The sequence below is a fragment of the Pelmatolapia mariae genome, linkage group LG16_19, assembly GCF_036321145.2.
Source record: "Pelmatolapia mariae isolate MD_Pm_ZW linkage group LG16_19, Pm_UMD_F_2, whole genome shotgun sequence".
NCBI classification, from domain to species: Eukaryota; Metazoa; Chordata; class Actinopteri; order Cichliformes; family Cichlidae; genus Pelmatolapia; species Pelmatolapia mariae.
Genome location: NC_086241.1, coordinates 40,295,479 through 40,310,777, shown reverse-complemented (window position 1 = coordinate 40,310,777; position 15,299 = coordinate 40,295,479). Strand labels below are relative to the sequence as shown.

General features: G+C 40.5%; 1 protein-coding gene across 2 annotated transcripts; it reads right to left on the bottom strand.

Annotated features, from left to right (window-relative positions):
- Nucleotides 1-1,572: 1,572 nt before the first annotated feature.
- jkamp (jnk1/mapk8 associated membrane protein) lies at nt 1,573-11,563 on the bottom strand. 2 transcript variants are annotated; one of them, XM_063499372.1, is made up of 7 exons: nt 11,457-11,563; nt 8,886-8,965; nt 7,562-7,716; nt 4,883-5,089; nt 3,797-3,978; nt 3,578-3,654; nt 1,573-2,700 (listed from the first exon to the last, which is right to left on the bottom strand). In XM_063499372.1, exons 1-7 carry the CDS (start codon nt 11,458-11,460, stop codon nt 2,482-2,484), a joined length of 924 nt encoding a protein of 307 aa, XP_063355442.1. In that variant the 5' UTR covers nt 11,461-11,563; the 3' UTR covers nt 1,573-2,481. The 2 variants fall into 2 exon arrangements, with proteins under 2 accessions (XP_063355442.1, XP_063355441.1); XM_063499371.1 differs by lacking the exon at nt 11,457-11,563 and having other exon boundaries at nt 8,886-8,975.
- Between the last annotated feature and the right edge of the window lie 3,736 nt (nt 11,564-15,299).

Here is a 15,299-nt window from a genome sequence, read left to right as displayed (position 1 = left end):
CACACTAATGAGGCAAATGACACAAAGATATTGAAAATCACATCGGTGGTTCTCTGGGAAATGAGAACACTGTTTTACTGGTTTGGCTGTCAAACATCTAATACACCATGGATCAGCCTTCACCTAGTCTCCCTGATGTGCACTTCTTCTGTTGCAACATAGTATTTTATTTCTATTTTGTATAGTATGTTATTCTACTTTATCTTCTATTCTATTGTTCTTTTCTTAATTTTTGCTGCTTTTAACTTTAACTGTCCACTTCCTGCCATGACCAAACAAATTTCCCACGTGTGGGACTAATAAAGGTTTATCTTATCCCATCACATCAGAGGAGTCACCCCGTGGTATTCTGAAGATAAGTAAAGACGTTAGATATAAACACACAGAAGCAGCACAAATCCCTTTTTGGCACAACACCAGCTTTCACGGTCCTCGAGGGACGTAGCCCTTGTACCTTTTTGACTTTGCTGTGTGGGTATGTGTGTCAGTGATTAGAGTAATATTCCCAAATTTGTGTGCAGACCATTTTTTCCACTTTCAATTACTTTTTAAAATTTCATTTCCAATACCAGTTTTACTTTTTTGATGATATGAAATGTTCTTTTTGTCTCAGATTTTGTTCCTTTGCTGTATGTCTGTGAAGGTTCTCAGTCATCCAGGTCATCGTAGTCAAAGGAGTTTGCAAAGAAAAGCGTCTGGACTTCTTTGAGTTGCTTGAAGACGTTTCACCTCTCATCCGAGAAGCTTCTTCAGTTCTAAGGTCAAATGGCCGAGAGTCCCAGATTTAAACCCAGTGGGAGTATCCCCCCAAAGAGGGACAAAGGACCCCCTGGTGATCCTCTAATCACATGAGCCAAGGTGTGAAAGCGGGTGTGGGACCTAATCAGCCAGGGTTTCGGGTGAGTTCATTGTGAAACCTGGCCCCACCTTGTCATGTCAAATGGACTCTCGGCCATTTGACCTTAGAACTGAAGAAGCTTCTCGGATGAGAGGTGAAACGTCTTCAAGCAACTCAAAGAAGTCCAGACGCTTTTCTTTGCAAACTCCTTTGATTTCCTTTGCCGTAGTTTCTCTTCACACACATGCCCACTAAGTTATGGTTGATGTGATACGATTTACAGGAGCGTAAATTCTGATTACAATTTTGTGAGCTGTGCCACAGTGCTCATGTGGACAGGTAGTTCATTCTAACTGACGACACAAAAATCTTCACGTATTAGTCAGATCTGTTAGCGTATTTACCTACCATCCAAAATGTGGTTACTGTGGATGAATTCATTACTTGCATTAACTGTAAGATGAGAAAACAAACACACTCAGGTCTGCTGTAGCTGCATTCTTCTAAACAGTTGGTGTGGGTATGTGCAAAAGCTCAGTATACAAATGAAGAAGTCACAACAGGAAACAGTCTTTTTGAGGATTTTTCCACATTTCCAGATGCAGCAACCGTCCTGTTTGTCATCTGACAATCTGAGAGAAAAACAAGCTTCCCACCTGCACTGCCGGGTTACAGGACGTGTGACAAGTGCGGTCAGCCAAAATGATACCAAAGATCTGCGCAAAATCATTTTCGGACACCTTTATTCATTTACAAAGACACAACAACATATGTTACAGCCTATACAGATGACTGTGAGCAAAATGATCTGCAGATTAAAGTGCATCCTCACACAGATCGACCTGCAGTAACACAGGTGTACATTTTGATATCAGGTAAATGTTTGAGACCAAGAAAAGTTGAATCTCATGGTAACAAAGACCAATACAGTCAGCAACACAAGATAACATTCAAAATTTTAGTTTTAAATTATGTATATGCAGATAAACAAACTGAATACAATAATATTTACAAGCAATGTACAGTATATACAGTGCACAGTATCTACAGTGCACTTTCACCTCCACAAACCTGTGCAGGCTGAAATATTAAACCCCGCTACAGGAGTCAACATACAAACCTTTTCAAGTATATCTGTTGGAGCGATTTTCCTCTGGAGAAATTCTAACACCAATCAAAATTTAAAATAAAGCTCAATGACTTCAAGCTCCAAACCTGGCTAACATTAAAAGCAGCGACCCGTTAACGGTTTAGAAATCATTGAGCAAACTCAACCTTACTTTAAGAAACAGCTGCTCAGCTCCAGTGGAAAGATCAAACCTTCCATCACACTTAAAGCAGTAGTGCATACACTTTACTGTACACGCCAGACTTCTGGGACCACATCACTGTCATGTCAGACCTGTAGACACTTCACATGAGAACTGAAGCTGACGTAAATGAATTATGAGCTTATATTTCATGAGTTAAAGAAATTAACAAACTACGTTTGGCATTTTGAGTCCGACTCCTCACTGACTGAGATTTTGAACTCTGCGTAAAAATAAACAGACAATTTCAAGACATCACACTGGACACGGGCAACCTGCTGTGACTTCTTGTTTTTTTCACGAGTTATTTATTGAACTCCTGATAAATCCAGCTCAGTGTCCATTGCCAGCCTCCAAGAGGATGCGGCTGGGCTCAGTGAATTTGGCTGTGACGATGTAAAACAGAGCGGGTCCTGGCACGAGGGCCAACAGCGGCAGGTCCTGTTCCAGCTTGTCCAGTCGGGAGATCGAGATGATGCCGTAAGCATGCAGCAGCCAGTGGCTGAACAGGACGATGAGACGTTTCTTCTTGGCAACCAGGTTCTTAAAAGACTGTGTTCAAAGGCGAGGTGGAGATGGGTTATGGTAAGAGTGGACAGAGAAGAGAAATAACCCACACACATATGTCAGCTTCCAAACGCAAACAAACGTGCAGTAATAACAGCAAACCAGACAGAGTCCTGAACATACGTGTGTGTGTGTGTGTGTGTGTGTGTGTGTGTGTGTGTGTGTACGGGTTCGTACTATCCTGGTGGGGACCAAAATCTGACTTTTACTATCCTGGTGGGGACTTTCTGCACCGTGGGGACCAAAATCCAGGTCCCCTCGGGGTTGAAAGCAATTTTCACACTCAAAATGCGGTTTTACTGTCAGGGTTACAATTAGGTTATGGTTAGGTTTAGGGTAAGGGTCAGGGTTAGGCATTCATTTTTAATGGTTAGGGTTAGGGTAAGGGGCTAGGGAAAGCATTATGTCAATGGGATGTCCCCACGAGGATAGCAAACCAGACATCTGTGTGTGTGTGTGTGTATATATGGATCAAAAAACTCACAGGGGAGTTCACAAGTTCACAAGTTATCATGTTCGTGTGGGGTCTGTCTACACTGCCTGCTCGCTGAGGTGGCAACAATACCCCATCAGCCTTTTACAGGTAAGGGGTTTAAAAAAAACACAACAACAACAACAACAACAACAACAACCATCTGCAGTCTAGAGTTTAACCAAACTAGTGTAATTCCTAAATGGTTCGTGCCCACACAATTCGTTTGGAGGAGTCATTTTGCTGTTTTAACTTTATACAAGTCGATGAATAAACACTGTAAAGACTAATAATTATTATCCAATCTCATATCAAATTGAAGAACTTTATCACAATTTTAAAGTTAAACTGGGAAATAAGAAATGCCCATACCGCAGTGACTGTAATTACCTGTATCTCAGAGGCAGACATGTAAACAGCCAACGTGACAAGAGACAGGACCAGGATGATGTAGGGGAATGCATAGTCTGAAACAATAACACAGTCGTCTTTACTCAGAGTTATTTAAACAAAAAGGGCATTAGTCATAGTCTTATGAAAGCTGTAAAACAACTCCGCAAAAATGATCCCACAGTGTGAACTGAGAAGCAGAGTCCCACAGGTACTCACAGAGCAGTCCTCCTCCTATAGCCTGCAGCACAGTGAGGATCGGGAAAAAGTACAGAGCAGCATAGATGCTCTTAAAACGGTCGGATTTGCCCAAACCACACGCCATCTTCTTCACCAACAGAGGACGCAGCATCATCATTAGTATCAAGCAAAATGCATAGTAGATCAGCACGATGGTGTAGCTGAGAAAAAGGACATTCAGGAGTTCGTGTTACGCTGATGCAACAGATACAGAATGAATGACAAGCCTGAGATGACCTCCCACCAGTCTATGCACCAGTTCAAAAGGAAACTGCACAAAAGTTAAAAAAGAGAATAAAGAACCAGAAGCATGTTGATCGGTTTACTCATTCAGCAGGTGTCTGTTCATCTTGTCTAATAAACAAGGTAGCCTAAATCATTCGTCAGTGTGAGGCTACTCTCCTCCTGCTGTTTTATATCGAATGAACCTCCCAGTGTTTCTCCTGTCAGCACGCTGCTGCCAGCCTCCATCACCCAGCATCAGTGTGTCCACCTGTCATGATCTGCAGTGTAACAGGAGGAAAAGTAATCTCCTCTTCCATCTAAGAACTCGTCTGACTGAAACACTAAGATCCGATAAATAACCTCAATCTTCTGAATAAAGCCTGGGTATGCTGGTAGCTCCTCAGCTTGCTGCCTGTACGTTGAGGTTTTTTCCCAGTTGATAACAGGGTTTTTCCCTGTGCCTCAGGGTCAGGGAACAGTTCCTGACGAACGACAGTTCAGAGTACCCAGCCTTCTTAAAGTTGCTGGTGGGGGTGTTTGAGGGCGCTCCATCTGATGACTCTGCTGTCGCTCATGTAGGCATCAACAATGAGGGCTGAAGGGATTGACTGACCTGAACCGTGTTCTGCTGCCCATAACTAAGCTTTTTCTTATTTAACGTATAATTGTATTTTCTTTTTTTTAAATTTTGCCCTAAGACACATACAGGGCTCAGTGTCCCACAGTATGGCCTTGATGCCCTGCTGCAAACACACCTTTGTCCTCTTCTGTGGAGTGCTGGGAATTATTGTTTTATCGTTAATTGTAGAATTTGGCAAAATGATTACTGGTAATACTCACAGTGGGTACACAGCTTCCTGAGTGCAGTGTAATGTGTTGACATAATCTGGACTTGGGTTGTACAGCATCGTGTACCAGTCTGAAAGCATTTGCACTCGACAAGAACGGATAGTGAGCATTCCCACAGGCTCTGTGACCAGCAGAGTGACCACAGCTGACATACTGCACTCCAACATGGCAGTCACATGTTGTAGTAAAGCACTGGAACTACAAAGGAAGAGCATGAGATCAAATGACAGAAAGAAAACACACTGTCCTCACAGACAAGAGTACTAAAGGGATTCCACGGGATTCTGTGCTTGGAACAAATACTTTCTAAGTCAGACGTGTTTCATATAGCTGTGTTAGCTATATGAAACACGTCTGAGCTGTGTTAATAGAAGACGGCATATAGTTTTAGGTTCTATAGAAATCATACACAGGTACATTTATCTGATTCTTCTCTCACCCCAACCAATCACAGCAGATGGCCCCGCCCTTAAAGACATAAAGCCCTGGGTAACTAGCTATTTTCTACTTCCAAATTCAGACAAATCAGTGTTCTGAACAAGACCTTCAAAATTAGACATTTATGAGTGATGCTGAAAAATTAGTTCATACCGGAACTTAACAGCAGCACAATTTGAATTCCTTATTATTCAGCTATCAAACACTAATTAGACTCAAAATGCCACAGTGACTGAAACAGAAAACACAGCTGTGGCTTCTCTTGCTTCCCTGTGAAAATTCCTCTTCTCACAAACAGTGCTGTGTAAAGATTTTTTTTTTTTTTTTTTTTGGGGGGGGGGGGGGGGGGGGGGGGGGGTTGCACACATGTTGAAGAACAAAACAAATAGTAATATTAGACAAAAACAACCCAAGTAAGTACAAAATGTGCTGAGGGCAAAACATTCTCCAAACCTATATGATCTTATGCAAAAGTAATTGCCTCCTAAACCTACTAACTAGTTGTGCTACCCTTAGAAGCAAGAACTGCAATCAAGCATTTACAATAACTGGCAATGAGTCTTTCACGTAACTAGAGGCTCATTTTTCTTTCCAAAGCTGTTTTAATTCAGCTACACTGCAGGGTTTTTCAGCATGAATGACCTGTTTAAGGTCAAAGCAATTTATTTTAAGTCCTGACATTGGCTACACCAGTCCAAAACCTTCATTTTTTTTATTTTTAAGCCATTAACAGGTGGACTTGGTGGTTTGTTACTGATCATTGTTCAAGTGTGTTTGAGCTTCTCCTCCATGATTTTCTGGTAGAGCGCAGAATTGATGGCTCCATCAGTTACAGGAAGTCAACCAGGTCCTGAAGCAGCAAACAGCCCCAGAACACCAAACTAACACCACCATGTTTTACTGCTGGCATGTGTTCTTTTTATGAAATGCTATGCTAGTTTTACAACAGATGTAATGTGACTTCAGATTTCTTCTTGTCAGTCCACAGCATGCTTTGCTTTCTCAAAAGTCTCTGGCATTACCAAGATGGGAGGGGGGGGGGGATTTACATGGATATTGAACTTAACAAGATGGGGGCAATTACTTTTCCCACATAGAACCCTGAAAAGTGCATTTTATATTTACTTGATTTTTCTTTGTCTAATATTAAAATTAGTTGTAGTTCCCTAGATATAGCTAAGCTATATCATTCAACATTATACTATGACAGGAATAGAAAAAAGTCTAGTTCAAGATGAAATCCTGAGAACTTGAATTTGTTTGAAAATATAATAGTAAGGTCTCCACTATTGAAGGCTTGTAGAAAGAAGAAGAAATTTAAGGGATGGCAATCAAGAACCTTGTAATTATCAGTCTGCTCGTCTGTGGATTCTGCTTATCGTTTCCACTTACACTACAGTCAGCTCATTTCAGTCAGTGTGCTGGAGGAGCAAAATAGTGGCACAGTCTGCAGCGTAGATGTGGACATTATTTTTGTTGTTATTGCACAAAAGGACGACAGCATGATAGTAAAGTTCAAACTGCATCCAGAACAGAAACAACTGCATTATACTGCTAACAGAACATCACAGACAACGCCAACGCTAAGCTAGCCAGGGCGATATTAAAGCTGAGTAAATGCTGACCCAGGGCGGGGGCGGGGTTACGTTAGCCCTGTGTTCGTTTTTATTTGAAGTGTTTTCTATTAATTGTTTCATAATGACTTTCTTATAATGCTACAGTTATAAGATGGAGTGTTTGTGTTTCTGTCATAAGCCTTACTGCTGCCACAGTTTGACCTTTCAGGTACGTCTGGTATTTTAAATATAATCTAATGTTAGGCCTGTGTGCAGGCTTAAACTGCTTATTTGCCTTTTTTCAGTTACATGTTTTCATATAAGCAAAGGTTTGAACAGCAGTTTATTGCATAAGTCTGAATGCTATCATTCAAATTTGGGACTATTCTATTTCACTTAATAGAAAAAGTATATTACTGCTACAGTTTACATATTCTTTACATTTGCTATTTTATATAGTAATATTTTATGTTTGGCCTTTAGAAATGTGTTTTATAGATATGTTTACAATATTAATTACACATTAGAGCAGAAGTGCCACTGAGTGTTCATTATATAAACTCTTCATTAAGTGTCAAGTTATGCAATATGACTTATAAGTGGACATTATCACTTTGGTCATTTCACACAGAAGTAACTTCCTTTGTACAGCAGCAGCTTTGGACCTCAGTCTCACCTCTTCTTTCCAGAGTACCATTCAATAAAGAACCAGTGCAACACAAGAGGCAACATGGCCATAAATCCCAGATAGAGCCAGTCATAGATCTCAGGAGACTCGATGCAGCGCTCACACACTTTCTGTATGTTGGCCCGCTCTCCTCGAGGACAAACCTGCCAAAACACATTATAGTGAGTAAAATCTTAATCTCATCCAAATCCACTCTTAAAGTTGTCTTTCATTTAATTGCACTGCTATATTCATTCAAATCCACCATTCAATGTTTTTTTAATACTTTGAATACAAAAAATCTGAATGAATTCAAATGTTTTATTTTAACCATTTTTAACCATCAGTATCAGTTCATGAGACAAAACAGAACAACTGAACTTTACAACTTAACAATTACAGTTCCTCCTTTGTGCTTATAACATATAAAAATAGTAAAATTAAAAACGTGATGACCTCAGATTACAGGAACAAAAGTCCAGACAGTGACTATAAAAACGACTGACCAGGAACAGTCGCAGGTGTCACAGCTGGTTTATTTAATGCTTTCTTTGGTGTGTGGGGAGACGTTGACATGCAGAGTTTAAAACACTCTTCATTTTGCAGTGGATGACTTTTCAGCTGGTGGAATAATTTCGTGGTACTGCTGCCTTTTGCAGCAATAGTTTTACAGCATGTTTTGCAAATTACTGCATTTTGTTCTGCATCATCCTTGTGAAAACGAGTCAACAGCGAGTCTCATTCACTCGCTCGTCTGTCACCATATTTTCCCCTAACTGGTAGAATATAAAGACGCATGCTCAGCACAGTGCGCCAGGTGGAAAATTTTCCAGTTGGGATGGGGGGGATTAATGATGCATTTGCAGCGTGTGGGAGGAAAAAATGATTCATTATCTATTTTACACTGGTTATTTTAAATGAAAATAAGAACACTGGTAGAGTAATGAGCATTTCTTAAGTGCTGGCTAGTTAGGACCTTTCTAAGTGGAGACGGCATGTTCTCTCTGTGCCTGTGAGAGTTTGGCTTCTCCAGCTTCCTGCCACATGTCAATTCATGTCTCTGAACTAATGGCTGTCTGTCCCTCTGCACTGTTCCTACTATTAGTGATAGTCCAGGCTGTGATAAGCTCCACTGGCTCACAACTCGAACAAGCAGGATGAGCGCTTCCAAATTTCCTCAGAACAGTCTGCTACACCACAATGACTGGATCTCAATATGAAAACCTGAATTATTATGAACCGCTCTCTCTTTTATGATGCAAGGCACAAAGTTAGACATACATCCACATAATGTCTATCCAACAGCACATCAGCAACAACTAATGTTACTCACACCACATTCTCCCTCCACTGAGCCGTTGACCATCATCCTGCCACAGTACAGCCCTGGACATGTTGAACTCACGGCCACAGCTGCAAGCATACAAAACCATTGTGAAGTGTGCAAGCATCAATACTATAATACAGTATTTTCAAACAATCAGGATGCTTGAAACTTAAAAATTGAGCTGTAAACTTTATACCACCACAAAGCTAAAAGAAAGTTCATTTAAAACAGGCATGTCCAAAAAGTCTGGCCCGGGGACCAATCATGGCCCTTTCTGCCTACCTTAAAATGTATTATTTGTGGCCCACTGCCACAAACAGGATTAATAAAGTGTAATTTCTCTGTTCCTCATGTTCTCAGCAACATGAGATGTAACCAGTGAGTGTATAAACGTTTTATACACCCACACAATACACACAATAGTAAGTCTCTTTAAAACTTAACCTGAGATTCAGCAGCTTTACTGAACTTTCAGGTATTCCAGACAGCTTGATCTTTGTGTTCATTTACTCTGCATATTTTTCTGGCATCGTTGTATTTTTACTGAGTTGTATATAGCACTTGTATTCTATTTTTATCTTATTGCATATTTTATTCTATTTTATTCTACTGTATATAGTATTTTATTTTATTCTATTCTGTACAGTTGTATACTGTATTTATTCTTATTTTATTTTATTCTAATTTTTGCTTCATAACTTTTGCACTGTCCACTTCCTGCTGTGACAAAACAAATTTCCCACGTGTGGGACTAATAAAGGTTATCTTATCTTATCTTATATGCAAATGAAAAGTAGTTTTATTTTATAATTCTTGTGTTATTGAAAATATTTTGTTATTATTATGATTTTTGAAAGAATAATGATTATATCTCAATAAAAAAATAAAAAAAAAGATTGAGTAAGATTGTTGGCCCCTGGGTGATTGCCTTAATGTTTCTAAGGGACAGACTGGATGATGATGGCAGTGTAGAAGATGACGGGTAGCTCCTGTGACAGGTTGAACTTCCTGAGTTGCCGCAGGAAGTTCAACCTGTTGGGCCTTCTTCCAGACACAGTGTATGTGAAGAATATTGTAATTCCCATGAAAAGATGGATCCTAGGAATCTAAGGCAATCCACAGTGGGTCCACAGTACTGTTGAAGATGGCGGGAGTGGGGGGGGGGGGGGGGGGGGGGGGAGTCTCTAAAGGTCCACTGTAATCTCCACAGTCTTGAGCGGGTTCAGATCCAAGTAGTTCTTACTGTGTTGTGTGTATGTGACTTTAGGTCATCATACAGCCCACTCCAAAGTCAAAGGGAAATCCCACAGAGCACCACTGCACCTCCAATCAGAATCATGGTTAGGTTGTCTGCGTCGATGTAAACCAGGGAAAATATACGTAGAGAGGACTGTCCAATGCTTAAGAGTTCCTCTCTGGTAAAATGATGGGAGGATAACAGCAAAAGACGGAGCAAAAAACACAGAAACATGCAAAGCATGAGAACACAAAGCACTGAGGCTGCCATCTGCAGCGCCATCTTGGATCATCTACTGAGCAGATGCACCTGTGGTATCAATTTCAAAAATCCAAGATGCCGTCTTTCTTGAGTTATCATACTCACAAGATTTTATAATAAAGTTTGACATCTGACCTTGAGGTTGAGATCACTAAGATTTCAACTCATGTGAGATTTTCAGTGTTAGACCTATGGTATGAATTTGAACATTTCTTGAGTTATCACATCCGCAAACTTGGGTGTCAGGGGGATAAAGATACCCCGTCAGCTTTTTACAGCTGAGGGGTAAAAAAATTCTGCAGGGCCCAGAACCTGAGAGAGAATCCGACCCTTCAATTGATCTCTCTCTCGTTTGCTGAAGCCTGATCAGAAATGGTCACAGCAGAGGGTTTGCTGTCATGAAGCAATTTTTAAGGAAAGGAAACAGGAAGAAAATGTATACCAAATTACACAAGAACTGAACTTTAAAAAAAAGGAGCGACATGTCTATTGGAGTGATGACTCTAAAATCTTTGGTTCAAACTTGTACATAGAAAGTGTGTACAGAGGTTAATGACTGATTGTCTACTAACTATAAAACACAATGGATGCTCTCTCGTGGTTTGGCGCTGCAATCCAGCCAGTGGTGTTGGAGATGTTGTCAAAATTAATGTAATTATAAACACAGACATTACTGTCAGGTATCTCTCTCCTCTCGGTTTCAGTGAGATACTGCGCGTGTATTCTTATTTTTGAGTGAGTTAAGCCTCCCATGCAACACAGCAGCAGAGACAGGACACAACAACAAGACCCCCCACTCACACGTACACGTTGCGTGAGCTTGAGATTAACACATATCCACTCCGGTTCTTAGGAAAACTGTACACACTCTACTGCAGTGTATGTAACTGGCACGCAATATTTCTGTCACTTAGATAAGCTTCAAAGGCCGGGCGGTTGTTAGCTAAACTGCCAAGCACACAGCTAAGGCTAACTTCCACATTTTATAAAAATACATATTATGAGAAACGCCGCAAAGTCTCTCAACACCTTAGGTATCATGGGATAAAAAGTGAGGGTAAAAGGCGACCTCAACTTACCCATTTTGAGAACGATATGACTTGTAAATCTGCCTTTTAAAACCACAACTTAATCGTGTTTGTTTGGGACTGCTGTAACCGGAAGTGGACCGGAACACTTCTTCTTTTGTTTAGCCGACTGGTCGCCGTGTAGTGCTGCCCTCTGCCGTCTGTCGCTTTTCACTCCTTCTCGACATCTGTGGGTTTTATGACATTTGTATTATTGTCACCTTCTGAGCTGCACCGGAATACTATGAATAAATATAAATAAAATACTCAAAAACATCTTTTCCTTGTGTGATTTTTCTGTTTCTTTTTTTTAAGTGGAACTCAGCAAGTGGAGGAGCCTCAAAATGAATTGCCATGGTTAATTAAGCAGTAAGATATAAGCAGATGTCTCATAAGCTAAGCTAACTAACTTCATTACTAAATATATTTGTTATTGTGTTTATGCACTTATCACTTGGATCTCATAACTCATCAAAACAGTTTGTACTTTTGTCAGTCAGAATTTTAGATCTATTGCTTTCCTGAATACTGTCAATCATTTAATTAGTTTTTACTATCAAATGACTTCAATCTATGTATGAGGGCACAACGCCAGTAACACATTGTCAAAGTAAATGGGGTCTTTTGCACAGGTCAGTTTGTGTTATGAAAAAAGGCATAACTGTTTTGAGGACATTCATTAAAGTGATAAGCATCACTTTTCTGTGAGAATTGTGCCATATTGAGAAAAACTGTAATCTACCAGAATTTTCCCACACAACCATCTTTAGGGTTTACAGACACTGGCTTAAAGAAGAGAGATGCAGAGAGTGGCAGTTCTCTGAGTGAAAATACCTTGTTGATGTCCGAGGTCAGAGGCTGACAGGAAGGCAACACTAACTCAATCAACCACTAGTTACAAAAGAGAGAAGAACATCTATAAATGCACAACACATGGGCTACAACAGCAGAAGACCACAACAGGTGTCACTCCTTTAGCCAGCTCCAGAAAACTGAGGCTACAGTTCACAATTGAACAAGAAAAGAAGGAAAAATGCTGTACTCCAGTGACCTCCACAGTCCAGTAGAGCACCATTGGGACGAGCAGACAACAAATCTGACAAACAGTGTGATGCTGTTGTGTCAATATGGAACAAAATCTCTAAGGAATGATTCCAGCAACAAGCTGAAATTCTGCAAAGACAAACTACAGCAGCTCTGAAGGCAAAATGCGGTGTAAGTGTACCTAATAAAGTGGTTGATGGATGCACACATTACTGCAGTCTATGCAACTGGCATACAGTATTACTCTCACTTAGTTAAGCTTCACTTATTATTGCTCTTTTGTACATATTTGAGTCTGAAGTAAAAGCTAATTCAGTGCTGGACAGTATTCAGGAAAGTGAAAGATGAAATGTCATCAACAGAACCCAAATTTCTTTAGCACTGAAGCACGTGTAGAAAAATTAGCTGTGTGTATAAAAACAGTAAGAAAGGCTAGTGTTGTGGGGACATGTGTCACTGATCTGACAATTGCAGTAAGAGTAGAGCAGAATCCCCAAAAGTTGATTCTGTTCATCTGGACGTAGCGTTTTGAACAGATGAACAGAATCAACTTTTGGGGATTTGCTTACCTGGATGATTGAGCATGCATCAAGTAGAGCAGAATGACTTTTCTGATACGAGATTTGCACCCAAGATATAGAGAGAAACTGGTAATCTCAAAGTGAACCACCAACTTTCTGATTGGTAAACGACCCACTCTACCCCTTGTGCCAGCCAGCCATACTAAACAGATTACGAATGCTGTGGAGAACAGAAAGGAGTCAGAAGGCACAGCAGCGGCAACAACACCTTGGCCTGATATATCCTAGATTTATGATATAAATCGGAGGTTTCATCAAATTCGATCCACATGGTGGAACCCACAATGTCGCTGCTCCTGTGGGGGAAGATGACACAGCTACATAGAACAGGACAGCAGGTCAGAGTAACCTCCTCACACCTCTACAGTGGTGCTGGGAGGCTCTGGACAGCCCTGAAGCAAGTCTTCAGGTGTTGTAGCTCTCAGTTGAGTCCCTCACCCTCTCCCGCTCCTCGGTCGAGTTTCCTGGATCTGAAACTGGTGAATAAGCACTGGTTTCCTGTACATCTCTCCACCCCTCTATATTCTTCCACTGGGTTTGCTGTTTAACCTTCACTCTCTGGGTAACCCACAGTGTGTTTTCCATATAAAACTCATGTGGGCCCTATGTGGACTAGCCTATACCTAAAGATACAGTGAAGATTAGACTATGAAATAAGACGTTACCGTTAAGTTTGTATTAAATTGAGTACACAGATAAACTATATGAAAACACCACTGTGTGTTGTAACGGAAACAGGAAGTGGTACTGCACCGCAGACAGCCAACACCAATTCCTCATCTCCAAAGCAACCTCCGTCTCACCTGGACTCCAGCCCTTTGGCCCCTCCTCCGTCAGTGTCTGTGGGAGGTCCGATGACACCTCTGGATTTGATCATTAGTTTTTATTCATCTCTGGCTCTCTTTCACTGTATGTCTCTGTCCTGTCCACTCACCCCAAACCAGTCGCAGCAATGGCCTCCCCACCCAGAGCCTGGTTCTGCCAGAGGTTTCTTCCTGTTAAAAGGGAGCTTTTTCTTCCCACTGTTGCCAAAACACATCCTCATAGGTGGTCAAATGATTGTTAAGGTTTTCTCTGTATTATTGTAGGGTCTTTACCTTACAATATAAAGCGCCTTGAGGTACAAATGGGATTTGAGTAGTACCCAGTAGTTCAACCTTTAGTTGAATTGTTAGTCTGCATGCATATCGATCCCTCTTGATCGACTGGTTCATTTGCACTTGTGCTACAATCAGTGGATTTCAGTTTGTGTGCCGGAGAAGGAAGATATTGTCTACAGCATTGATATGGATATTACTTTTATTCTATTTTTAAATGACGAAAGGTAAAATGAGGTAGGTAATTACAAGACAGTGTGTTTCAGCTATTTTATCAAGTAACAAGTAGAGTAACGAATTACTTTTAAGAAAAGTCTTCTGTGTAATATGTGTAATATATTACTTTTTTTGACTAACGACCCCAAGAGTGTTCACAACAAAGATGGGAAATACCTCGCACATGCACAAACATTTGACATGCATACAATTCATTTGCAGAATATAATGTCTTTGATATGTTGCTGCTTAGAGGTGGCGGCAAGTCCCAGAGTGAAACCAATAAGAAACCAATAAAACCAGCAGGTTTAGGAACAGCTTCTTCCCCACAGCTGTCACCGTACTGAACTCAGTCCTCTGCTGAACCTTTCCATCCACACTCACTTAACCCTTCTACACTCCTCCTCCCCCCATCCCTTCCAGTGACCATGATCATGACTGTCATTCATTACTGCTATAGTTTAGGACACTGACATAACATAGTCTCTGTTATAGTGCCCACACTGTTCATACTATTATAGTCTGTCAGAGCTCTACGCTTCCACTGCTGTAGAGCTCTGAACAGCAATATAGAACATCTGTATGCTATAGAGATCATCTGTATATACATATACATATATATACAACATTACATCTGTACATTTGTCTGCAGTTCATCTTTATATTTGGTCTCTACTTAACTTATCTGTATATAATCTGCTCTTATTGCACTTACCGCTCTTGCACTTCTGATTAGATGCAAACTGTATTTCTTACCCTGTATTTATATATGTGAAATGACAGTAAAGTTGAATCCTGATTGTTTTTGTGATCTGGCACTATATAAATAAAACTGAACTGATATGAATTCAAATAAACTAAATTTTGAATTGAACTAATTCATATATAGTGTAAAGGACCATACACCCAGCGAGCAG